This window comes from Mastigoproctus giganteus, chromosome 8 (genome assembly GCF_048544385.1).
Source record: "Mastigoproctus giganteus isolate SK-2022 chromosome 8, ASM4854438v1, whole genome shotgun sequence".
Taxonomy (NCBI): Eukaryota; Metazoa; Arthropoda; class Arachnida; order Uropygi; family Thelyphonidae; genus Mastigoproctus; species Mastigoproctus giganteus.
In genome coordinates, this window is record NC_143582.1 from 142,434,307 (window position 1) to 142,461,395 (window position 27,089).

The 27,089-nt window shown below is 38.6% G+C and overlaps 1 protein-coding gene across 1 annotated transcript in view; it reads left to right on the plus strand.

The window, feature by feature from the left end:
- The first annotated feature begins 1,972 nt into the window (after nucleotides 1-1,972).
- Nucleotides 1,973-27,089, plus strand: part of LOC150081867 (alkaline phosphatase, tissue-nonspecific isozyme-like) — a 43,330-nt gene continuing 18,213 nt past the window's right edge. The window contains exons 1-4 of the mRNA XM_090378950.1: nucleotides 1,973-2,144; nucleotides 9,903-10,132; nucleotides 14,655-14,829; nucleotides 19,310-19,485. Of these exons, the coding sequence (XP_090235076.1) occupies nucleotides 2,054-2,144; nucleotides 9,903-10,132; nucleotides 14,655-14,829; nucleotides 19,310-19,485 (672 nt within the window). The 5' untranslated portion in view covers nucleotides 1,973-2,053. The remainder of the gene's footprint in view (nucleotides 2,145-9,902; nucleotides 10,133-14,654; nucleotides 14,830-19,309; nucleotides 19,486-27,089) is intronic.

The window sequence follows — 27,089 nt, forward strand, 5'->3', positions numbered from 1 at the left end:
TTCATTTTTCAAAATTCCTACATATAACAAGAGGAATAAAAATGAAATCAAGGTATATCAACAAGTCAGGTACAAGAAAGGTCAGATCGTATAAGGACCCAAGGCGCACCATAACCACAGCAGCTTGTGCGCCATTAAGCAATCTTTCTCCTCAGTGTGGGATATTCGTTGCAATATGTTGAAATAATTCTTCATACCAATCAGGATGTGTAACTTCGTGCCCCAGCCTTAATCCCCCCCCCCACCATCTCGTACTAACTTAAATTCCTTTTCTCCGATAGGATTTCAACCCAGATCTCCCCAAATGGGTGAAAACTGACGAACTATTATACTTTCTGCTATACTAATCAAGGCAATTACAACACACACAAAAATCGAGAGATGAATGCGGAAGCTGTTTTGAAACGTTATCAACGATATCCGAGATTTTACTTTAGTGTGATAACAAAATTGGTTTCAAAAGACGGGCCGATATTTTGGTTGTGTGACTGCTTCGTTATCTTCCGCAGAACCTTTTATATACAGTATAATTTCAGAAGCACATTCATTATACCTCCATTGTATCTATCCTGCTTTTAATGAAATAAGAAAAAAAATACATAACTGTACTAGAAATCTGTACGAGTTTTTTCAGCAGATACAGGCTTTACAAAGCCATTAAGTATTAAATTTAATTCGCTATTTGCACTTTGAACACATTTAGAGAGGGGCTGCTTTTCTAAGGTGGATTTTTCACCCCGTTTTCACCAAACATATTGGCTGGTCCATCATTTTTTTGCATGTCAAATTTGAATACATATCCAACCACAGTTATGTTAAACTTATCTACCATAAAATATTTGAATTTCTCTCATGATTCAAAAGACTTAATTCTGCTGCGCAGAATTAAGTCTTTTGAATCATGGAATTAATATTTGATAGAAGTCTTCATCGGAAGGAAATATTGGGATAGACAATCCAATTCTTAGTACCTTGAATATTACGAAATTTCTGCTTCATTTAACCATTGGCTAGACTGTTAAATGGAGAAATACAGCTTTCATACCATAGCAATCATCCGTGCACCAAACTTTTTTTTTGCTGTAGTTCATGGAACTTTTGAAGGATTTGTTTTTCTTTTTTTTTTCAGTAAGAAGCTTTTGCAGCCTAGGATCTTTTAAAGCAGCAGCAAATTTATTAACAAATAATATTATCATCATTTAAGTCATCCATGGGAAAAATAACAGAGCTTCCCTTGGTTTTGTGATCAGATTATTTCGTTTTAGAATGAAGTGTCTAACTGCAATTTCCATCGCATGAATCTACGAAAATCATCACTGGAATTTTATATTGCACATTTTGTGGTAATCTAGTGACCACCAGTAATAATCTAGGATATTTCTGTTATTGTTGTGTACGTCTCTATGATCGTTTTTTTGCAAGCCAGTTTATGGTAACACAGAGAAAGTCCACCAGGAATCAACCAACAATGTTTACGTGGTGATTTTATCTGAAGAAACGCATAAATATATAAAATTTCTCTCTCCTCAAATAAGAACTTCTGATAGAAAGCCGTATTATGTATAATTTCTTATGCCTTTCCCAGCTATTTTTGTCAATCAATGAAAAACACGCTGAAACAAAATTTCAACTACTACTCAATTCATTACAACTCGAGAATTGCACGAAGAAACGACACTCTTAGAGTAAAAAAAAATATCGTGACGTAGCTATATTTGCAAGGACATAATTGGTGTTTGAAGACGACTCTTCCTAAATAATTTTCGTAGAATTTTTCTGGTTTTTAAATAAGTGTACTCACCTTTTTAGGTTCCGCGTCTGTGGTACTCTAAAACAGTAATATCTATTACAACCATAATCCTGTAAAACTGGTTAAACGCGTTTTTTTTCTTTTGTTCTTTGCGAAATATATGCTTGTTGATAAACACGTGACAAAAGCAGTGTCGTATAAATTAGTTAAAGGGGAGGGTTATCTTTCAGTTGTGTTGTGATGCAGCAAAAGTGTTTTGTTATCACTGAAGAATAAGCGTGAGAGGAAAGAGTATTAATAAATATGATCACGGCAGAAAATGCTTTGACCTTTATCAGTTACTGTATTCTCATTTGTTGTTCTCACTTCTGTTTTCCGGCCGTCCTACCTCAAGGTAAGTCGATGTTCGAATGCTTATTATCAGAATTGATATTCGGATATTTCAAATGGGTGGGATTGGTGGTAAATAAAAGAATTGGACCCGAATTTCGATCATTTGTGCAACTTTCTGCAATAGGCACGTTCAACAGAACTGGTTCATCGGGTCAGCAAACTGATCTTGCCCTCTTCTAAATAAGGAACTTGGCTGTGTAAAGAATTGCAACAAACAGCGAAATTATCTTATAAATATAAACCGGATATTATTTATATACCAATTGTTTTCTGCTAAGTCATGTTAGTGTGTGCTGAGAGCCTCTGCTTAAGTAAATGAACTTTAGACGTGAAATGCTTTATTCTTCTAAGGGTGGTTGAATATTAAACTGTAAGGGGGAATTCAGTTTTGCTTCAGACTAATTCTGAAAACTTAAGTTCTTCTGAGTATCGTGATGAGCTGAATGCTTAACCATTACGCGTAATTACCGCCCACTTAACAGTAAGGTACTTCAAGGGAAAAGAAGTAACCAATTATTCAAGTTTCCTTGTTTCACAAGCTGTTTTGAATGTTAGATGTCATAACTTAAAGAAAATTCTTTACTTTCTAATAAAACTAAAGATCTCATTCATTAACATATACAAAGACTCATTGTAGCATTTATTTTGTATTATTGATCAATAAATGTAAGTGGAGTGTAATACTTCGTTACATGCATGGCCCTGCACAGTGAAACACTTTATTTCATGGGAATCCCATTTCAATACAGCCTCTTAGAATTGTCGAAGGCTTGTTCACCTCGATTGCGTTCATGGGGGGGGGGAGCCAAATGTTCTATCAGTTCCTGGTTAGAGGGGGAGAGCAATCAAGGTGGAAACTTGGCTGTGATTTCAGTCTAAAGTTGTTTGGTTGTTCGAAACTTTTGGTGTGGTCCATTAGGTTTGTTATTGACACCCCACCAGAAATTTTGAAGCAATATTAGCCTTCCCTGAACTTTTTTTTTTTTTTTCAACAAAACTTAACTGAAGTGGTTAACGAAATCTAACATTCTAAGTAAAACCAAATTGTATTAAGAAGTTATTTAAATCAATACGGGGAATTTATGAATAACTTATAAAGCAATATCATCACAAGTAAAGCAAAGTGGGGGTTTCACCGTGATCTGATTTCTTAGGAAACTTTCAGCATAAGTACTGAATTATACAAATGGCTACATGTTGAAGAATTGATGAAAAAGGACTGAATTTGATTCAAAAGAATAAATCCAACACCAATGTAATTGCTTGGTATCTGAATGAGATTTTTATTGGCAGCCCATCACGATCTGCTGCAAGAATTGCAATTTGAGAAAGAAAAATATCTGTCCAAAAAGCTTTTAAATTTCACAATCTGCAACCTCCAGAGGGAAAATCTTAACGACTCGCAAATCAACAGAATTCTTTACTTCTGAGTGCTACACTGTTATTGTTTATAATTAACCAGGTTACCATATTCTTAGTCTTTAATTAAACTTTATAATGCTTACTTTCCACATTAATACTCCACAACCCCTTCACTTGTGCTGATAATACAGTGTTTTATAGTTTCAAGATTTCTGTCAGTTTCCACTAATGACGGTTAACCCTCCCCACGAACTCATTTTGCGAACGATAAACTAAAAATTAATTGGAATTTGCAAACCCAACATTTTACGAACTAAATCTATAATTCGTAAACTTAAATGGTTGGCGTGGAGGACGAGAAACAGCGAATCGTCCATCTAACCCATCTGGTTTAGGCAAGCGATTCGCTGATGAACTCTTGCGAAATTGATTTCTTCTGCCTAATATCGGCTAATTACCGTAATCCTCTCTTATAAGCTTGGAAGAATTTCACCAGTGTTCGATGGGATTCGAACCTATCACTTTTATCCAAATGACGGAATCCATTCCACTGCAAGAGGCATGAGTCTCAAAACAGTAAGTTGGTGTCATATTTGGGAGGGAACAATTTGGGCTCACTGTTTATTAAATGACCTTATACTTCCTGCTTAGAATTATACGGTCCCGGAAAAGCTAGTTTTAGTCTAATAACTTTTATTCATAGGCACAATGTTTTAATGAGTTTTTTTTTTTCGTTGCTGATAACAGATCTCTTAAAAAAAAAAACCATTCTTTATAATAAAGAATGGACTTGAACGCTAACTTAGGATGGAAATTGTACGATAAAAATATAGGCGTGTAAAACGTTCATACAAATGGTTTAAACCTTACCGCCAAGAGAAACAACCATAAAAGGGAATTGGCACTATATTTCCTGATATTACAATGATGATTCTTTGAAAACGTTTCTTTTAATCGCTGTTAATCACGATTAGCATGCTATCGTAGTCTTTCATATTGCTTCTACAGGGTATTGTTCAGAAGCGATGGTGTTTACTCTTTGGTGATTGATTGGGTTGTTACCGTGGGATAGTGACATCCGAAGTTAGACCCGTAAAGCTCTCAAGTCCCGCTAAGAATTCAATATTTATTATTTAACTCTTATTCTTTCTATGTGCGTCAACAATATGATACTCCTAGTTTATTTTTTATCCCCACACCCCCAACCAGAAATGGCGGCATCTCTGCCGACTTCACTTTTGATCGACGCAATTGTTATACTCCACGTCAAAGCTTCCAAACCTGCAGAAAGCATGCAATTCTCTCAGATAAAACGAGCTGTTGCACGGTAATTCTCGTAGTTATGAATATTTGGAGAAATAACTGCAGCTTGCAGTAAAGTTACCAGGAGAACTTTTATTTTTAGTAATGTTTTACCTATAAGGTACTTAAATTCTATTTCCATGATACTTGCCGTGTTGTTTTGTTTCTTCCAGAAACTAAAGGTCGTTAGGTTTAGGAGCATGCCCAAGTTGTTAATGCTCCTAAAATCTTACCAAAAAAAAACAGCTCGAAAACTCTAGTTTCGAAGGGGTAGATCCTTATTCGAGTCGGAGTAATCTGGGCAAGGTCTGGAATAAGCATTTAAGTTCCTCCCGTTTAGGTAGCGCTCAAACCTAGGCTTTTTCCACAGAGTGTGCAAGAACAGCAATTGCAGCTGATGTAATCACTGCTAGCCTACAGGGTTATTTCCACTGGATTGTTTAAAGTGAGCACCGATACCTCCCGGCTGTAAATTTTTTACCTGTTTATTATTAATTAGCAATAGTAAAGGTACATGATGGAAGAAGGCAAGCCAAAAAAAAAAAACAAACCTGATTTCACTCATCCACTCGCTCCAAATTTTTGTCTAGTTCTGCCTTGAATCTATTTAAGCTATCAACTTCTACAACGACAGATAGGAGTTTGTTCCAGCAATCAACTACCCGCTGGTTGATTGCTGGAACAAACTTCCGCACATCTATCCTACAATTGTCTTTTCTCAACTTGAATTTATGCCCTCTCAGGCGATTATTCTGAGCAAGAGGAAGAATGCCATCAACGTTGAGCATGCTCAAACCATTCAAGGCCTTATACACCTCAATCAGATCAACTCGCAGGTGCCTAGTCTATAGACACTACAGCTTTTCTTCGTAAGAGAAATCCTTTGTTCCATTCAGTAATCTTGTTGCCCTTCTCGGTACTCGTTTCAACAGCTCTACATCCTTCTTAAAATGAGGCCTCCAGACTTGTATACAGTACTCAAAGTGTGGCCTAACCATTGCCTTATACAAGGGGATAATCACCTCCTTATCCCTGCTAGAAAAATTCCTGTATATCATTGACAAGACACCATGAACTACTTTTGCAGACTGTCTGCCCTGTTCAGAAAACTTCATATTTGACTGTACAACTACCTCGAGGTCGTTCTCTACCACCGTCAGTGTAGTACAACACGGTTGATACGTTACTCTGGTGTTCCTGCTTCCCATATGCAGTCCTTTACGTTTGTCAATATTAAACTTCAGTTACCACCTCTCAGCCCATCTGCTAAACTTTTCTAGATCTTGTTGTAGTGGCGTACTGTCATTAGTAATCCTGCCAACCTTCATATCGTCTGCAAACTTAGACATTAAGCCTAATATAACCATCATCAATAGCATTAATAAATACAGAAAACAATGGAGCTAACATTGAACCCTATGGGACTCCACTAATAACATTAGTCCACGAAGAGCAGTGTCCATTGATTACCACTGTCTTCTCCCACTCAACCGTCCCTTCATCCATAGCAGCAATTGCCCTCCAATGCCACACTACTTCAATTTGTGCAGCAGTCTTCCATGCGCAACAGTATCAAAAGTCTTTCCAAGGTCAAAAATATATGATATTAAAATTATTCTTTGCATCCAATTCCTTTGTGACTACATCATAGTATCCAATCAAATTAGTCAGCCAAGACCTCCCTATAACAAACCCATGCTGTGTCTTGTCTAGATGATCCTGCAATGCTTCTTTAACCAGTGCCTCCATTAGTTTCCCTGGAACAGAAGTTAAACCAACTGGTCTGTAATTGTGTGTCGTCCTTTGTGGATTGGGGTCACATTTGCACATCTCTAGTCCATGGTGACCTTACGTGAGTCCAAGGAAGCTCTCATAATTAAGGCTAAGGGTTTGCTTACTTCCTTTGCAGTCTCCTTTAATAAAACTGGATAGATCCGATCCACCCCAAGAATAACAGTATTTACAACGAAATACCGCTTAATAGATATTAAGATGAGGGAAAGCAAGTTACTTCATAATTTGAAATTAAATATTTATAAACCATATACAACTTATTAACAAGGATAATCACTAACCATCACTACAATACAGGATTGCCAACCATTAACTTAGCTCAGTAAGGTTGGGGTAATCAAACTGATGACTCGCATTAATAGATCGGACAACTACCAACTTTTCACAGAAGGATAAAGCGGGAGCTATACGAAATGATTATTTATTTCCCCAATTCGGCCTTCAAATACAGCCAGCAAAATCAACGCTCGAAATATGTTCACTGAAGAAAAATCCTGCAGATAACTCCCACAAATAAAACTCGAATCCTCATCTTAAACAAACAATGATATGGATATAACCTTGAAGTTCTGCTGTTTGTTTCACAGACCAACGGACGAGTTGCACCTCACGATGGCAGATGAAACGACACCTGCTGCCCGTTCTGGAATGGGCAGACACCAGATCTCTATATCTCGCCATAATAAATGGGGTGGCGATCTAGTGATTGGCAGCATCAACAAACTTGAGGCGCCTGTATACAACTGAGTGCTGGCTTCTGAAGTAAATAGACTAATTGAAAGCGTTAGAATTATTAGTGCAGTTAATGCTAGCAGGGTTCATCTCGGCTCCAAATATCTGGGGCCAGTAGTAAGCGGATTCCACTAGCCCAATCTCTACAGTGAGATTTAGGCTTCACCTGACAGACAGGCTTATTCCAGTAGCAGCTTTTTCAAAGAATTCAGGGTCTCTATGCTGGCATGTTCCTTTGCAGATAAAACCTGTAGACAAAAATTTCTCAACTAGAGTTGGATCCTTTTCTTTTTCTATTACATAACAAAAAGCCTTAATAGTGGCATAGTATTTAAGGTTAGGCGTCACCTGTGTTTTTCCACATCTGCTCCGTATGTACTCTGTGACGGAATGCAGAACTACTGCATAAGCCAGAAAAGTGTAGTGTCTGGTTTATGCAGTATTGTGTTATGTTCTGTTGTTGTCTCTGGCTACTTGGCCCCTAGTGGTACCCTACGTTGCCTGCCACCACCACTGGGAGGTGAGCCAGGCTGCCCTCATACCCTGGCTGATCTCCGCCTGAGCTTTCTGGACTGAGACAAAAAAATAAATAAAAAAATGGAAGAGTGAAGAAGACAGTACAAGTGGTGTGGTCAAAGTAAGCAAAAGGAGGAGGATGAGGAGAGAAGGCATCCTCCAGCGGAAAGCAGGTGGGGAGGGAGAATTCGGAATCGCCCGTGGTCTGGGAGCCCATCGAAGGCCAGGAAAAGGAAGACGGCTTGCAGAACAAGGGAGGTCTGCAAAGTTGGGTAGGTGCAATGGGAAGTGCTTGAGTTTGATTGTTATCAGTTCAGTGTTGTCATTCCTACGAGGAGGATGTCTAGTTGGGTGTTCATTCAGTTCTGATAGTAGCCGGTGATGAGGGAAGAGCAGGTACGAGGAGAGATCATAGCGGTTCCAGTAATTGTTGATTACGTAGGTCCAGGTAGATGTTACACGAATTCATTACGTGGTGTCAGTTCTCCACAAACCCATGGGCATCGTTTACAAGCCCAGTGTCCTGAAGTCTCTTTTTGAATGACACATGTCCTGTCAGAAGAAAGGTAGCATGTAAATAAGGGAAGAACCAGCCAAGTCTTGGTTTGTTGAGGTAGAAGACATTAGGTAGAAATAGCATGGTATTGTAGTACTGCCTTTGGCAAGAAGCCTTAATATGAACTTAGTCAATTACTGATTTTACCCTTGAATTTTTATCTTGTATAATACTGATCAGCCTTCTTATGCTTATCCACTTCGCAGAATGCAAAGTGGATGAGCATAAAATACTTGTCATGTGGCACTGAATCTGCCGACCCCCCCCCCCCCCCACCCTGCACGTGGTATACTCTGTGTCTCAGTACAATACTCTGTAAAGTCCAGAGAATGTAACTTTATTATGTAGTCTGATTAGCATGGTTTCGCTGTTCTGGAGATTGAATACATCTCATGATGATTTTAAAAAGTTAACTGCCTGATACAATGAATACCTGATTTAAACTTAAAAAAATACTGATAATCAGTGTTCTTTAGTTTATATGCTTTCAACTACTGTTGTAAAACTCTTATACGTGCTGCCTATTTAATCTACTTCCATCTATTTTCTTCATGTAATATTTTTGTCACTCCAATCATTAAAATAAACAGCAATTTTCCTGTAATATGCAATCTTTTGTTGATGGCGAGGTTGAAGCATATGGTCCCTTCAGCTATTAGAGCAATACTACAGATGTTCACAATAACTATCACTAACAAAAACTCATTCTAATTAACGTGATATTTGTTGTCAAATATTCGATTCTTGAAGTGGATATTACTGAATATGCTAATATTTAATAAAAATAAAATTTAAATATTGTAAATTTAACTTGACCACTATTTTACACAACTATTTGAATTTAGCGATTATGATTGTGCTGAAATTCGTAATCGGCCATAACCATCGTAACATCTTTGGATTATCCTTGCAAATCCAAAAGCCACAATTTGGAAGTTAGCCGAAAAGAAACTTTTCAATTGGAATGGGATTTCGACCTGAATATATTAATTTTTCCATAGATGCAGCTTGCGTGATCTCTCTATGTTATTTAGTGCTGCTTCTTTCAATAGAGCTTAAATTAAAAAAGCAGTGTATATATGTTTTTATCCTATTCTTCTCAGCGATTAGTACAAAATTGTGTGAAATCTAAGACTTGTTTTCGTTCGTAAAAATTATGCAAAATGCTTAACTCCGTTGGGCAATATGAAGACGTGAGATGCAATAAGGTTTTCATTTTCCTGGAAGTCCATAACTGACGAACTTCCTTGTCCTAATGCACTGTCCAAGGAAAACAATCCCTCCCCAACCTTTTTCTTTTTCATTCGGGTAATCGCATGTACTTGGAATAACAACAATACTATTTCCCAGAAGAATATATTTAAATGCTGTTTTACTTTGTTTATTTAACATTAAAGTGGATCTTATAGCATATCGGATCATTTTTAAATTTAACAATATTTTTGTTACCTTGACCATTTATAAAAGCTAAATAAATTAGTTTGACTTTCATTACAGAGGAAAGCAAAGCGTATTGGTATCGGGTAGGCCAGGAAGCGTTGGAGGGAGCGTTAAAGAAGACAAATCTCAACAATAATGTAGCGAAAAACATCATTTTCTTTATTGGAGATGGAATGGGAATACAGACTGTTACGGCTGCAAGAATTTACAAAGGACAAAAAGAAGGAAAGGCTGGTGAGCAGGGATTACTGGTGTTCGAAAAGTTTCCCCATGTGGCTCTCATTAAGGTAAGCTTAGACCATCTTTAAATTTGACTTGGAATAACTCCGGTGATAAATCAGTTAATTGTCAGTTAAAATTAATAAATATCGTTTCCACAGTAGAATACCTCTTATCCGACTTATTGCGAACTGGCAGTCAGTCGGTTAAACGAAAATGGCTGTCAAAGCAGCTAATCCTAAAAAAAAAATCGCATCTTTTATACAACCTCTTGATCCATATTCTGAATTGAGAACGTTACCCTTTGTGGTAAAAACATGGCCTTCATATCCCCTTCTTTGAGATCCCCACAATCGGAATATAAAGGAGCATTATACAAAGGGAACTGTGGGGGTTTTTCTTGTCTATTGAGGGGGCTGTGGGTATTATTGTTTTTCTTGGTTGCCCTAATTTTCTTTATATTTTAATTATTATAATTAACCCCCTTTTTTATATGTATATCCCCGTAGTCCAATCCTCCCACTTAGCATCTGACTTGTTTGTTCTCAGAAGATTACCTGACTCGTAGGGGACCTTAATTATTTTAAGTATTTCTCCACAGGATTGGCTGAGTTTCGGAATGACAGACTCCAACACATGAATGTAAAATAAAACAATGTTTATTAACATATCATACAGAAATTAGCAATAGTATTTGGTCAAACTATATTTGGCTGGTGACTTGTTAATTCATTAACCTTTATATGTGTAAATATCTTGTTCAAACTCAATTGTTTCATCATCTGATATCCTATTCTAATACACATTATTATTCATTATGACATGGTGTCTCTTCATGTTCTTTACAGGGACTTCAATAGGTCGTGTCATACACATTACATAGATTCTTCCCACTCTTCTCCTGAACAGTCTGTATAATAAACCAACAACTACCACCAATGAACTGGCTCACAAAAACCTTCAGAGTTCGTGTCTCAATTTGTAAGAAAATTTCATTTATTCAATCAGACACCCTTTCTGTAATCAGGTCAACAGGAAATATTAATCAATTCAATTTAACATTACCCTTCAAAACAGATAATCCTCTATACCGTTATATATCACTTATTAATTAGCCCCTACTTAATTCAGAAATACTCTCCACAAATCAACTCATAATAAATTGAAATTTCAACCTTCAATTTCATACATATTATAAAACCTTTCCCAGCTTTAAACAATTCTCAGTTATCTATTATACCCTCTCCTTCCAGCAAGCATTTATATGAGGAGCTTCACTTCTAATTATAGGCTACGTCCGTCTTAAATACCTTACACTTTTATTCATATATTCATTACTTAAACCTCCCTCCTTACTATGTATATCTATTTCTCCTAAAGTCCTTTCCTAAATAAATTAAGTACACCTATTTCGGTAACCTCTATAGCACTTACATGTTTGGCCTGGAACTTTCCTCCCTGCTCGGCTTCCTTTCATATCGGTCATTCAGGTACTGGAATGCGGGGGCGCTCTTTTGGGGATCTCGGTGATTATGGTGTTTCCCTACCGGATACTGTACGGCTGGAATCAATCAGTGTCGCATACTCTTTATCGGTCAGCATTTCTTCTTCCGTGGATAGAGGGGTTTTCGAGTAGGTCAATGGTTCGACCACTCATTCGACTGGCTTCGCCTATATAATTCTCAGGGTGTGATTCTTCCTTCTTCCTCACTACGGCTTCCATGTTTACAGGTGAACATTCCTACTGGCTGTCGGGATATGCAGAATTTCTATCACTGCTTCCATCTACCTCAGGTCTGCAGCTATCACCCAAATTAGACTACTGCTCTGCTTAGTATCGTTCTCCAACTCCTTCAAATCATTCTCCAGATCTTCAAATCATTCTCCAGACCGCTCCGAGAACTTCTTCCGAATCTCACGAAAACTTTTCCAGAATGCCACGAAAACCTTTTCAGAATCTCCCTCTCAAAATTCCCTCTACTTTCTTCCTGGCCAATAGGAGATCTGCACATCCTTTTTCCTGTGTTCTCATTTGTCTCCTCTCCTCTTCCGTGGGCGGGTCTTCCTTACTCTGTGTCCCAACTTCCGTGGACCTCGAACATACGAGAACAATCTAGAAAGAGGCGGAAGTTCCGGTCAGCTGAGAAGCGTCACAGCTCCTCCCGTGACCTCACGCGCGCACACCTGGTGACGTCGCCCACCTCTAATAGCGTTTCACCGTGAAATCTTTAAGAGGGTCAGCTTAAGCACTCTTGGCCCTTACTATGGTGCATCTGCCTCTGTCTTAATGGGGATTTGTCATGGTATATTACTTTCACTGACTCGTCAAAGAACTTCCATACAAACAAGCTACTACTAAACAGAGAGCGACTGGAAGGTATTTTTGAATTCCAGTGTTTCTTAATCCATGTTGTTTTTACCAGAAAACCACTATTCGTATTACAGTTAAATTCTCATAATATTTAACAAATTTTATTAATTAATGTAAGGACGGGTCCTTACAGAACGTTTTTTATGTAACTTTTTTATGACAAGTAACCTTTAATCTTCTCTAACAGACAGATCCCGATTCCTCTGCTAAGAGGGATAGATATTATTTTTGTAAATAACTACTCTGTTAAACTCCTAACATTACTGATTTTATGGGTGTTTCATGGGTTTAACAGGCTGATCAGGGGGATCATCCTTCTTCCCGCAAATATTCCATGCATGAATGCCATGACATCTGAGTGTTGAGTATGGTAAAGAAGGAATGGACTGCGTCGATACAGACACTACTAAAAAATGTCAACCTTTTAATTAACTCGCAGTACTTACATTATTAAGGAATAAAATTAAATATTTCAATCATTAGTCGCTTTTTTATATTGGGATGAGAAAGTGCTAGGTACCTTGATGGAAGAGGATTTTATTTAGATTTTTAATTTTTTTTTTCAAGATAGCTGCCGTTAAAAAATCATAACCGACATCCAATTATACTCAAGAGTTGTAAATCCAATATAAACGATATACTATTGTAAGTTGCATTTTCAGGTATTTCTGAAGGTATTGGTAATACGTTTATTATTCCAGGTGCCTAAAAATTCATTTTTATGGATAAACAGATTCGGCGTGAATTAACAAAATTTATAAGTATTCCTTGCGCAGAAAGTACAACGCAGGTAAATAAAAGTACACGAACACTCAAAAAAATAGGACTGTTGATGATTTAAATTGAGCCACTCGTACTACATGCCTCTTTTTTTCCACAATGAGGCAAAGGACTATGTGGTAACAGTGATGCATTCATTCGTTTTGAGCCAATACCATATTTGGTGCTTTTAATCCTACAATTCTAACTTTGCTCTGAATATGCGTTTACAGCTACTATTTCCTTTGTCACTGGACTATGGCTCATTAATTATTTCTATAGTTCATTGATCAAATCCTAATTATGAAGGTCTCAGAGTGCAAATCCTCTACTTGCACCACCACGAGGGTGGGAGTCTTTAATAACGATGGGTATAACCCCACAATCAAGATCTGGAAACACTGCACTTAGTGTACTGAAGTGACCACCTAGGTACGATCAAAGTAAGAAGGGAGGTGGGGGCGTGGTGTGGAGTCTGCTTCACACAGCAAAGGCGTCCTTCTGTTTCAGCAGGCAAATACTAGATGGTACAATCACCACTTGCTTACTTGGAGGTTTCAAGTGTCAAAATCCATATTTAATCTGCAAAGCTCTAGCAACCCCATCTTTTGTGTCATATAGTACCATAAATGCTTTTTTGCGTACATCATGGTGATATCCAATATTCCTTACATTTCGCGGGAATATTGGAGTTCTAAAACAGTATTCGCAACTCAGACGCATCTGCTAGTTAAAGAAGCGACTTACGATACTTGTCATGTTTGGTCCCGTTGTGACTGATTGAGCAAAGTGGATTTCAGACAATTGGAATCAGCATGAAGGGAGTCCTAAGGCCGGAAAAAGTTGGCTCAGAGTACTCTTTCTGCATACCCAATGACTGCTCTTAAGTGCTGGCACACTTTGGAACAGTCTGCTGCGAAATGGCTTTAATCTGGATAAGCAGCTGATTCCCAGATTTTACATGCATACAGTATTAGATGGTAGGGATGATGTACTTGAGTGTTAGTTGATTTTGTCATGTTTATATCGCAAGTGTTGTTTAGCGATCGATTGGAGTCGTGGTATGAAATATCAGCAGTTCCAGGTGCTGATTGAACGAAGCTTAGATTCAAAAATATGCCTGAGTCAGCGAACATTGGAATCGGGATCTCGTACAGAGTTAGATTATTATTATTTCAAAATAAATCTAAATTCCAACAAGTTTATAATATCCTTATAAAAGGCTGCCATGCTATTATGTCGACCATGGCTTATACACAAGGTATTGTTTCTCTGCTGAATTAGCAAGAAATATCCGACCTTGCGAATCGTTAGTCTTATTTCTAATTCCTTTTTTATGCTTAATTTTTTATTTAATGCGTTACTTTCTTTTGCGTGTAACGAGATACCGATAAACTGTATTTTTATTAATGGTTTTTATTAACCTACAGACTATTCTAACCTTCATCTTTTTTCTTCAGACGTACTCCGTTAACAAACAGGTTCCAGACTCAGCTGCGACAGCTACAGCTTTCCTTACCGGAGTTAAAACCAATCAAGCAGTGATCGGAGTGAATGCCCTTACGAAGGAAAAGGACTGCGAGTCGATGTTTGGAAATGAAGTCAGCTCAGTTCTACAATGGGCACAAGAACAAGGTATGCTTGCGAAGTGCTTTTCTAAACCACTTAGCTTTGCGTACTTCTTACTCTCCAGAACAAGTATTTTACAGATTCATCTATTCATAAGTTAGGGAAAAAACGAAGAGATAAAAAAGAAACATCAACCATGCCTGTGATTTTTCTAGTACTTCATTTTAGTTGGTTTAGACAAGCATCTTATTACAAGTTCTATTACTTCGAAATAAAATGCCAGCGTGCAAGGCGACAGGTTTGGCTGGTACAAACCTATTTGGCACCATCACAAAAAAACTTTTGTATATGCGTGCACACACACACACACCTGAAATATCTACATACCAAAATTCGAAAATATACTGCACTCGTGGCACGTCTGGACTGGGGATTGAAGCGACGCGCGCTCACCTTCTATAAGGCTATGTTCACCCCATAATCACTTATGTATCTGGTTTTCAAAGACAGCAGTTAACAAGAGGAAGCTTGACTCGATTCAGCGCATCATCCTGCTCACCATCACCTGGGCCTGCTGCTCGGTCAGCACCCATGCCTTGCAAGTGCTGGCCGACGTTGCTACCTCTAGAAATAGTCAAATGTGGTTTGCCTTATATGCTTTCCAAAGGTAAAGCCATCACCTGTCTGGATTTAACATCAAGGCCGAGAAGAAGCGCCTCACTGCATACGTGCAGCAGGTCTGGCATGCTAGGTGGACAGTCTACAAAAGGAAGTCACCAGAAAATTCATTCCTACAATAGCAACAGTATATCCAAAATCTCCCACATGGTTCTCCCCTGGCCTATACGTCACCTTTTTGTTAACCAGCCTTGAATCTATCAGGAAAGCTCACTGCACTCGGAATAACCGAAAACCCACAATGCCTCTAAGAGGCATTGTGGCTAGAAGACTATGTCGCCTTTACGCGCTATACACAGGATTTATTTGCACAACGGAAGACCCTACCATGAATAAAGTTACTATCTGGATCATCATCTAAACCAAGATGAAGACAACCACCTATATTTTGGGAATCAGTGCAGAGACCTACTAGCAATTGAGACTACACCACCAAATCTGAGAAGATCCAGTATAAGACAGCCACAGCTGCATTCCCATTTATATCCCTACTGACTTAGACACAAATCACAGAATAGGACTTTAATTACATCACCACTGAAATTGACATAACGACCGGAGCTGAATGAGAAGAGTAAGAAGATTGTGCCAAATGGCGATCGCGCAAGGGAGCATCCACTAGTAGATGCTCCCTTGCACGGCAACTTTTCTCCCACTCCCATTCACTATTTTTGCCTGATGGATATATTCCGTTGTACCTGGGGGATGCCTTCTTCATTCCCCATACTTCTGCCTGTTTCTCCCCTTTCTTGACTCTAAAGCTCACACACACTAACTTTTTTTTTTTTTATTTTTTATTACATTGATCTCTGCCAGAGTCGCCTAAGCTTCCTGACAGAGGTCAAACTAGAGAATAATGGGCAGGCTGGCTACCTCCTAGCGGTGTGTGCGGGAAACGGAGTCGTACCAGGGGCCTTGCGGCCAAATGCCAGGACACCCAACAACACTTTTCTGGCATTTACAGTAGTCCTGTGTTTCTTCACAGTGTACATATAGCGCAGATGTAGGAACCCGCAGTCGGCGTCCGACCCTAAGTGCGTGTGTGTGTGTGCACGTGCGCGCGCGTACACACACACACACACACACACACACACACACACACACACACACGCTTCGTGCCCACTCAACGTCAAGAAACTGGCAGGTTAGCTCAGACAGTCTTCCTCAGTCTGACTTTTTCAATCAATGCTCCAAAAACAAATTGAGCCAATTAAGCCAGGTTTACATGGTGTTGTCTTCAAACCAGTTTGTTGACAGAGCTAACCCGGGCTTACTATCATGGTCGAATAGAACTTTCTTTAAAGACTTCAAGTTTGAGCCGAGACATGCGAAGCATATACAAACTATTTTGAAGCCACAACTAAACTTCGCTGTCTGAGCGTAAGGCAGTTTGCATAAAATCATTTCTCGTGGTATATCACCACACTTGAACAGATCAATCCGTTTCATGGACTACAAATTGAGTCACACTAACTGCCCTCGGCCACTTCTTCGAAGTCCCTTGCGAGTGCTGCACGCATGAAGTATTAACCGCAGTTGGCGATGGCTTCACTGTCAGCGTATTCCATTCCAGGCAATGTACCTCCTACTAGCCATTGGTTTAACAGCCTACTTTCCTTGTTTCTACGGTAGGGCGTCTCTTAAACATATGCTTGACTCCGTCGTAGTAAACTGTAAAGAAACAAACTCTTAAAGTTATCACGTGAATGTTTATGAAGTGTAGTTTTAAGTTGGCGCGTTGTCGACTGATCACGTAGCAAGAAGAGTGACGACCAGGGGAGCTACTTCCTGATTCCCTTTCCTGCCACAAGGAAGCGGACTCCTACTACCACGTACCGTCTGGGTCAAGGTCTCGCATCCACTAGTAGATGCGCAATATCAGAGGATGCCAGTAAATCACGTATCACTGGTTCCTCAATCCGCTAACAATCCTGCCCTCTGAAAACAAAGGACCACATCTCTTTCTCAGAAGAGACTAGCAAAAAGAATGAAAATTAAAGCAGTAACACAAAGATATCCCGCACTAGCGAAGTTAGCACCAGCCACTCCACAACAGTTATTAGTTCTTCTCTAATGTGTTCTATGTGGGCTTAGTTGGTTTGCATTCACGCCACAAAAGGGACGAAATCCTGTCCTCCCCGGGCGAATGGCCTGCTTGAACTTTAACAATCCTGCTGAACCAGTGGATGGACATGCTGACTCCTCTGGCCTCCCCTGTGGTATCGGACCTATTCGGTAAGGTAACTTCACCACAACTACATGTATTCTGTGATAATGAGTTCCAAATGAGTGTTTTTAACTTTTTAAACAAGTTTCATCTGGCGACAGTTTCATCTGTTTCATCCTGTAGGGATTAAGGGTCACTTAACAGGGTGTAAATCCTCTTTCTCTCTTTCCCAGAAATAACACATTTTTATACTCAAATTATAACTTTTCAAAATATATAAGAGCAATACTGCTCAATCCTTATTTTAATACTATTTAAAAAATATAAGATTTAACTCATACCTTTTTTATAGGAAGTTCTTCGGCCCTGACACTCACATCAAATTAACACGTATATGAAACTAAATTTATAACAAGATATTATGATTTAAAATTGTTAACATATACGGGTTTCTTAAAAATAATTCTGTATTCAATTTCCATAATCTACTCACTGCCAAAAGGAAGAGCAAAGCGAAGTCGATGTACATCAACTCACTACCAACTAAACCACCCAGCAATAACAGACAGGAGATTGAAGACAATTGTCAAATTTACTAAAATATTTTAAACTAAACTTCTTAATAAGGGACAAAGTTATTTCGGGATGGTCCGTGCTCACAAGATGTAAAGGGACACCTAACAATCTCCACTCTCTTTTTATACTAATAATAAAATTAAGTTTAGTGTACCACGACGAGATTATTAACCAATGCAAATAATGTTATTTACACATGCGCGTAAAAGTCCACGAGTCCGAAATCGTGTATGGTCTACGTACATTTATAGCGTTAGGGTTTAACTCCATTTCAAGTGTTTCGGTTATTAGGAGTTTTGTATATTCATATTGTGTATTAGTTACTTTGGCCTCATTAAAAGGAAACATGATTATAATTTCGTTATAATTATAGTATAATTATAACGATATTATGTTATATTATAATTCAAATTATGACGAAACTATAACGCTTCTCTTATCACATTCCCATAGACGTCAACAGCATCACTTTGCTGTATTAATGTGTGTGATAAGTGAAAAATAAGGTTTTATTTTATTTTGCTAGTAAAGTGTATGGCTAATACTACTACAATGAAATGCACTTTTATTTATTAAATTCTTTAATTTTGTTTACATAATATGAAATTTCGATCACTCTACACAAATTCGCAAAAAAAAAAAATTTTATAATGGCAGAAATGGCTAAACGATTCAGACAATAAATATATTGGGAATGAATTCTACTGCTGTAGCAGTTTTTGGTCGCTGGGCTTTGGAAGGTCTTACCAGTTGTGTTTGTGTACTCGCTCTAACCATCATTCAAAAACTACCTCTTGTGTCATACATTACAGATATAAAAAAAAAAAAGAGTTTTTAGGAGGCATAATAAGCAATACATTAGAAAGCTGGCTTTTAGCTAACTCATGAACTCTACTTGCAGAATTTAAATATAAGGCTTATGTGCATTTTTTATGCATCTGACAAAAATTAAACTTTGATCATGAGCAGTTTTTATTTCTCGGAATCAAACTTGTGTTTTTTTTGTTATTCTAAACCAGATTTCTTAACGTTAGTCAAGAAAACGCATACTTTTCTATCAAACACTAAACACAAGATAAACAGTTAATGCGATTATATAAATCGTAAGTCTAAACTTTCTTGCAGGAAAAGACACGGGTTTTGTTACGACTACGACTGTAACCCATGCCACTCCAGCAGCACTTTATGCTCACACTCCAGATCGGAATTGGGAATCTGATTCTTTAAAGCCTGCAAACGCTACTAAATGCAAAGACATTGCTCGGCAACTAGTGGAGGATGAACCAGGACGCAATATCAAGGTGAGATTATTTTGTAGAACACTTGAAGTAGAAACAAACAGCAACTTAATTTTTTATTGCTTTGTCTAATTCAGTGTTTTGTCGTGTCTCTCAGCATGTTTTGTGATGTTATCAATACTTATGTTTCATCTTTTCAGCATTCTGAGATATGGATCTGAAATTTTAATGTAACAATGGAAACTAATCGCTGATCTACTTAAATGCTCATCTGAAGTGGAATAAAGTTACTCTACACATACGAGCCCCCTCATTCTAGCTGGCTGGGCAACTATCGACTGAATGAATCCAGTCGCATTTTTCTTCTAATATTTATTAAATACACGGAAATAAGCGAATATGTAAACAATAAGGGAAAAACGTAGTTCAGTGTAGTCATTATTACGGGAGTGTAGTCATTATTATAGTCATTATTACGGGGAGCATTGTCGAGGCCACGTTATGTCAAGGATCTGGTTATATTCTTACCACGTGTATGCCCTATCCAAAAATTTCATTACATCATACCACGTGTCCCACCCGCTTTTTCTTACTATTGAATACACCATGAATTGTCAAAATAATAGAGCAAGATTATCTGCGAAAAGATCTAAACCTTCCAAGCACTTCCTAATTCATTTCACAAATATACGTGGTCTCAATTCTAATCTCAACGATGTCCATTTCCACTTGCAGTCTTCCAAACCCATGTACTTTTTCTGACAGAATCTCAGTTAGCGGTTGATTCAACTACTGCTCATCTCAGATGCACAAATTATTCGCTGTATTATTCCTTTCGTCTCAAAGGTGGTACTTGTGCATATGTCCGTTCTGATATTCCCTGTCAGAGACTTAGCAATTTGGAATCTCCTCTCTTTGATCTTCTCTGGCTTAAAATCTCTCTACCTCATTGTGTCAAATTCATCTGTTGTCTCTACCGTTCTCCCAACTTCACTAATCACTTGGAGCTCTTTGACTTCCTCTCTTTGCAACTTGACTTTTTCCAGTCCAACTTTCCTAACAGTGAGGTAATTTTCCTTGGTAATTTTAATGTTCACAACTCCAGCTGGCTTCCGTTTTCTAGTCACACCGACCCAGCTGGTCGAGATGCTGAGGCTTTTGCAATTACTAATGACCTAGCACAGATTGTTCATTGTCCTACAAGAATTCCGGACAATCCTAATCATACAGCCAATACGCTTGATCTTTTTCTCACAAACAACCCTTCTAAGTACACGGTTAAAGTGAGAATTCCTTTAGACACTTCAGATCACAACTTGGTGATTGTCTATTCTCTAATGGACCCTTTATCTCATGGCTATTCTGAAACTCGTGTTGTTTGGCATTACAAGAATGCAAAATGGGATGACCTGCGAGACTTCTTTTCCTTGGTCGGATTACTGTTTCAAAACTTCTGATGTCAACGTTTATTCAGATCGAGTCAGTGAAATTATTCTTGCAGGAATGGAATCCTCTATCCCACACTCCACTTTAAAATCTCGTCCTTTATCTAAACTTTGGTTTTCCAATAAATGTGCTAAGGCTGTTCAAGAGAAGAATGTTGCATATCGTAATTGGATTGATTCTAATTCTTCAGTTTCATTTCCTGCCTACACCAAAGCTCGCAACAATTGTAAAGCAGTTGTTAATCAGTCCAAACTAGTTTGAACAGGCTAAGAGTAGAAAACTTGCTTCTTGCCCTAATGGTAGCCGAGCATTCTGGTCTCTTGCCAAAGCTATTGGCCGCAACTTTTGCCCATCTCTGCTCCCACCTCTGTCCAAACCAGATGGTTCCGTTGTCACTTCAGCCAAGGATAAAGCTCACCTGCTAGCATCCCATTTTTCTTCCAGCTCATGTATTAATGATCTTGGTAAAACACCTCCCACCATTCCCAACACGCTCCATTCAGTGCCTCCTGTGGTCTTCCGTCAAAAGGATATCAGAAGGATTTTGATGAATCTTGATGCTAAGAAAGCTCCAGGTCGTTAAGGGAATTCTCCACTTATTCTCAAAACCTGTGCTCCTGAACTTACTCCTATTCTTTGCCGCCTTTTTTCACTTTCTTATTCCAAAGGTGTTTTTTCTTCTGCTTGGAAATTTGCTCATATCCAGCCAGTTCCTAAAAAGGGTGACAAATCCCTCCCATCCAATTATCGTCCCATTTGCAATTACTTCTACTCTTTCTAAAGTAATGGAGAAATTAATTAACCGCCAACTCTTAAACTACCTAGAAACCTTCCGTCTGATCAACGATCGCCAGTATGGATTCCGTCAGTGTTGATCCACTGGTGATATTCTGGCTTATGTTACCCATTTATGGACTAATTCAATGGAAAGGTTCGGTGAAACACAGATAGTTGCTCTAGACATCTCAAAGGCTTTTGATCGTGTTTGGCATAAAGGTCTTCTAAACAAGCTTCCATCTTATGGTTTGCCAACTGTTTTTAGTAATTGGTTATCCAGTTTTCTCTCTGATCGCTCACTGAGGGTGATGGTAGATGGCTCTGTCTTCTAATTTCTCCACTAATGCCGGTGTCCACCAAGGTTCAGTTCTTTCCCCCACTCTTTTCCTCTTGTATATTAATGACCTTCTTCCATTGACTGGAAATCCTATCCATAGTTTTGCCGATGATAGTACATTGCATTTCACTTTCCATTTTGAGAAACCTTGTCCTGCTCAATCAGCTTCAAGTTCTCGAAAATCTGCTGCCAATTCCTTAAATGCCGATCTTCAGGTAATTCTCCAGTGGGGCAAAGACAACTTAGTTGATTTCAACCCTTCTAAAACTCAGTCTTGTCTTATATCTCGCAAAAAGGATTCTTCTGCTCCTATGCTTATCTTTGGTGACACTCCCATTTCTAGGCAATATGATATATCTCTTTTGGGGATTACCCTGACTTCTAATCTCTCTTGGCACAAGCCACATTACAAATATTGCTTCCTCTGCATCTAAAAAAAATTGGTTTTCTCCTTTGCTCTCGGCGTTACTTTTCTTCCAAACAGCTGCTCACTCTGTATAAATCGCAAATCCGCCCTGCCATGGAATATTGTTCCCACATCTGAGGTGGTGCCCCCAAAACCTCTCTCAGGCTTCTTGATTCCATTCAGAAGAGGGCAGTTAGGTTAATTAATGATTCATCTCTAACAGAGTCTCTCCACTCGCTTTCTCATAGACGTACTGTTTCTGCTGCATGCCTCTTCTACAGATACTTCCATGGGCACTGTTCTTCTGAATTGGCTTCAATAATTCCCGCTCTCTCTTTCAAAACAGTCCGAACGCGTGCCGCCACCAGCCAACATCCATTTACTGTCCAACTTCAAACCCACAGAACCAACTTTTCATCTTCCTCATTTATTCATTCATTTGCCGTTTTCTGTAACAACCTTCCTTCATACGTATTTCCTGAAAATTACAATCTACAGAAGTTAAAGTCCAATGTCAACAAATATCTTCTTTCGTCTTCTCAACCTCCAACCCAAGCAACGGTACTAAGTACAATAGGTTCTAATACCTCGTGTTTGGGGTTCACATAAAAAAAAAAAAAAAAAAAATTGACTGTTCCGAATAAAGGGTAGTGTGGATAGTAAATAATTCCCGAGAATTAAATGGGGCACATACACTTCGCAGTTTGTTAAAGTGTCTGTTACGTATGAGAGAAATTTCCTTAAAAATAATTGGCAATCTTTTCATTCTGCACCATCATTAAAAGAATATGCCTCTACAAGCAGACTGAAAGTAAAGTAATCAGTGCGTTCTTTAAAGAGGTAACGTCCCTTAGTACGAGAGTAGTTAGTACTAATTAGCAAAGCCCTTCATTAAGGTGTAATCCTCCATGAGAGTGGATTCACCACTTCTGACGCATTTTAAGAAGAACCTGGATTCAAATCTCGTCGGAGATTGCGAGAAATTCGCAAATCAATACAATGGTTGCCGATCTTAGGCAGAGCGCGTAGTGTTAGCATTATTCTTGATTCTTCGGCCCTCATAAGTACATCGACTGTGAACATTTAACTAAAATAATAAAAATTAACCCGTGTACCAGAGCCAAAATAGCTCAACCGAAACTCTCCAAACACAGCTCCTTGCTGTTAACACTAAAACAATATTGACAACGGACAAATACTTGTATCTGAAATGCTTACTGCTCATTAAAGGAAGTTCACCTTCATGTGTAAAATAGTATTACACATGTGGAATGGTGTGTTCATATATGCGGACCACATCACACATCAAATCCTTCTTGAAAGGGTCCGAAAACCAACAATGCGCCTGAAGAGATCGGAAGAAGAGCGCCCATATCAAGAAAGACTTCGAATGTGTAGACTACACAGCTCAGTAAGTAGACACCCTACGGTGTCTAGTTACTGAGCTGTGTAGTCTACGTATTCAGTAATTAGACACCTGAGGTGCATAAAGCTCCCATAAGAGAAATAAATGAGAATGAAATTCTCATTGTTTATGACCGATTCCAGAAGTAAAGACTAAATTCAAATTACGGGGGAGAGATTTACACTAGATTGTAGGAACAACTTTTCTTTTAGCCGAGTTATCAAAAACTGGAATAAGTTTCCTCCGTGGAGTGGTGGAGCATGAGAAGATTCAAAGTTTAGCTGGTAGGTACCTCGCCAGCTAAACTAATATATCAAGGATCTGAATGGACTGGAACGCTGTTCTGGTTCTTCACACGCATCGGTAATATCGCGCACACACTTCCTTGCCAACTTTTAAGCGAAAAGCTTTTTGGTTTTCGCATTCATCGTTTATGAACGATTTACGCATTGTCAATAATGCAATAAATAATTGCAATTCTGTCTATATTGCAATTTGCATGATGGCAGTGATCAAATCATCGACATCAACATGTCTTGATGTTACTGGGTGGTTGACAACTTAACTGGTGCTATATTACCACTTTTCTTATTGGAGGCTTTAAATAGTAAAACCCGTGTTTAGTCTCCAAAGCAGCACCCGCAACCTCCCCTCCCATTTCTTCTATCATCCAGTATAATTGATGTCTTTTGAAGTTATGATGGACGTCATGGCGAGATCAATCTTCCATACATTTCCAGGGTACAGCTGTAAAACAGTGTTCGCAAGTTGGCCACTAGTGGACCACCGGACTGAACCTATTGGTAACTCTCTAGGAATCTTTTGGTTCAGCTAGTGAATAATCTAGCTGCCTTTGCTCTGCCAGATAGTGACTGAAAGGAGTCGAAGTAGCGTTTATGCGGGGGAGGGTATCGTCGAGGTCAGGTTATGTCAAAGGGCTGGGTATATTCTTGCCGTGTGTACGCCATATCCAATAATTTCATTTGTATTTAGTATTAGTAACGGCCGCATGGTGCAAGAAAGCCTATGGCTTATGCTGCACCAGCCAAAAAAAAAAAAAAAAAAAAAAAAAAAATCCGAACAAAACAATGATAAAAACAAAAAATAACTAAATAATAATAATTAATAAATAAAAAAATAAAACAAAAAATAAATAAAAAGGAAATTAAACCTATCATCCTATGCACTTCCCTTACCCGAAAGTACTATCCAGATTACCTTTGAATTTCCCCAAACTGTCGGCCTCTACCACCCATGAAGGCAACTTATTCCAGTAATTTATAACTCGCTGGCTAAAATAAAACTTCCTGCAGTCCAATCTAAACATTTCCCCCCGTAACTTGAATTTATGTCCCCTAGTTCTAGCATCATTTATAATCTTGAAAATTTTGTCCTCATTCATTTTACTGATGCCTCTCAGAGCCTTAAACACCTCAATCAAATCTCCTCTAAGGTGTCTAGTTTCCAAACTCTGCAACCCACATATTCGAAGTCTTTCTTCATAAGGACGCCCTTTTGCCGATCTCACCAGGCGAGTTACCCTTCTTTGCACCCTTTCAAGAAGCCCGATGTCTTTCTTCAGGTGCGGTCTCCATACTTGAACACAGTATTCCAAGTGTGGTCTAACATAAGCCTTATATAATGGGATTATCACGTCCCTATCTCTACTTGCAAAAGTTCGATAGATCATCGATAGGACACCATGGGCCTTCCTTGCAACCTGTCTACAATGCTCAGAGAACTTCATGTCTGACCGTATCGTAACACCCAAGTCCCTTTCCTCCAGTACTGGGTTTAGTTGAACTCCACCAAGTGAATACGTTTTTTTGGGATTACTGTTTCCCAGGTGTAATACCTTACACTTTGTTGGATTAAAGCACAGCTGCCATTTTTCTGACCATTCCTGAAGTCTATCTAGGTCTCTCTGAAGAAGCTCAGCTTGACAGTGATCATTAACTACTCTACCAATTTTAACATCTGCAAATTTAGACATCACGCCCTCTATCCCTTCATCAATGTCGTTTATGAAAATTAAAAACAACGGTGGTCCTAATACTGATCCTTGGGGAACCCCACTTCTTACATCAACCCAATCTGAGGAATAGCTATTTATCACAACCCTCTGCCTCCTGCCCTGAAGCCATCCTTCTATCCATCTAAGGATTTTCCCAGTGATTCCAACCTGTTCCAGCTTATAAAGCAACCGCTCATGTGGGACTGAGTCAAAAGCTTTGCTGAAATCTAAATAAACAATGTCGAAATTATTCCCTAAATCCAGCTCGTGAGTGACCCTTTCGAAATAGCGAACCAGATTTGTTAAACATGATTTTCCCTTTACGAAACCATGCTGAGTATCCTTGAGAATTTCAATTCGATCCAAATGATCCTGAATTCCACCCTTGATCATTGCCTCCATGATTTTCCCTACTACTGAAGTCAGACTGACAGGTCGATAATTTCCAACTTCACTTTTAGAGCCACCCTTATGTATGGGAGATACATTTGCACTTTTCCAATCCAAGGGAATCTCCCCAGAGTCTAATGATGCTCGCATAATTAGCCTCAATGGTTCAATGCACTCGCTTGCCGCCTCTCTTAAGATTATAGGGTATATCCCATCAACTCCAGGAGCTTTACTGGTCTGTAGGCTCGAAAGTTAATTCGAACATGTCCTCTCCACCTTTTTTATTATACTGAATGCATCATGAATACTCAAACCAGTAGAAAAAAAAGTATCTGTGAAAATATTTATACTTCCCAAACAACTATTCGTTCATGTCACAAATGCACGTGGTCTCAGTTCCAATCTCGATGATGACCTTGCCACTTAGTCTGCTAGCCCCACGTACGTTTTCTGACGGAATCCCAATTACCAGTTGATTCGTTCACTGCTTATCTCAGTTCTCCTAATTAACTGTTCGATTCCTTTCGCTTCAAAGGTGGTATTCGTGCTTATGTTCGCTCTGATATTGCCTATCAGAGATTTTAGTAATTTATAATCTTTCTTTTCGATCTTCTCTGGCTTAATCTCACTACCTGGTTCCTTCAAATTCATCCATTGCCTCTTTCTCCCAATCCACTAATTACTTAAGTCTTTGACTTCTTTTGAAACTTCACTTACTCAATTTCTACTTTCCTATCAGTGAAATAATTTTCCTTGTTAATTTTAATATTAACAACTCTATCTAACTTCCGTTTTCTACTCATACTGACCCAGCTGATCGAAATGCTGAGGTTTTTAAATTACAGATGGCCTAAATTACATTTACCTCACAGATTGTTCATTTATCTACCAG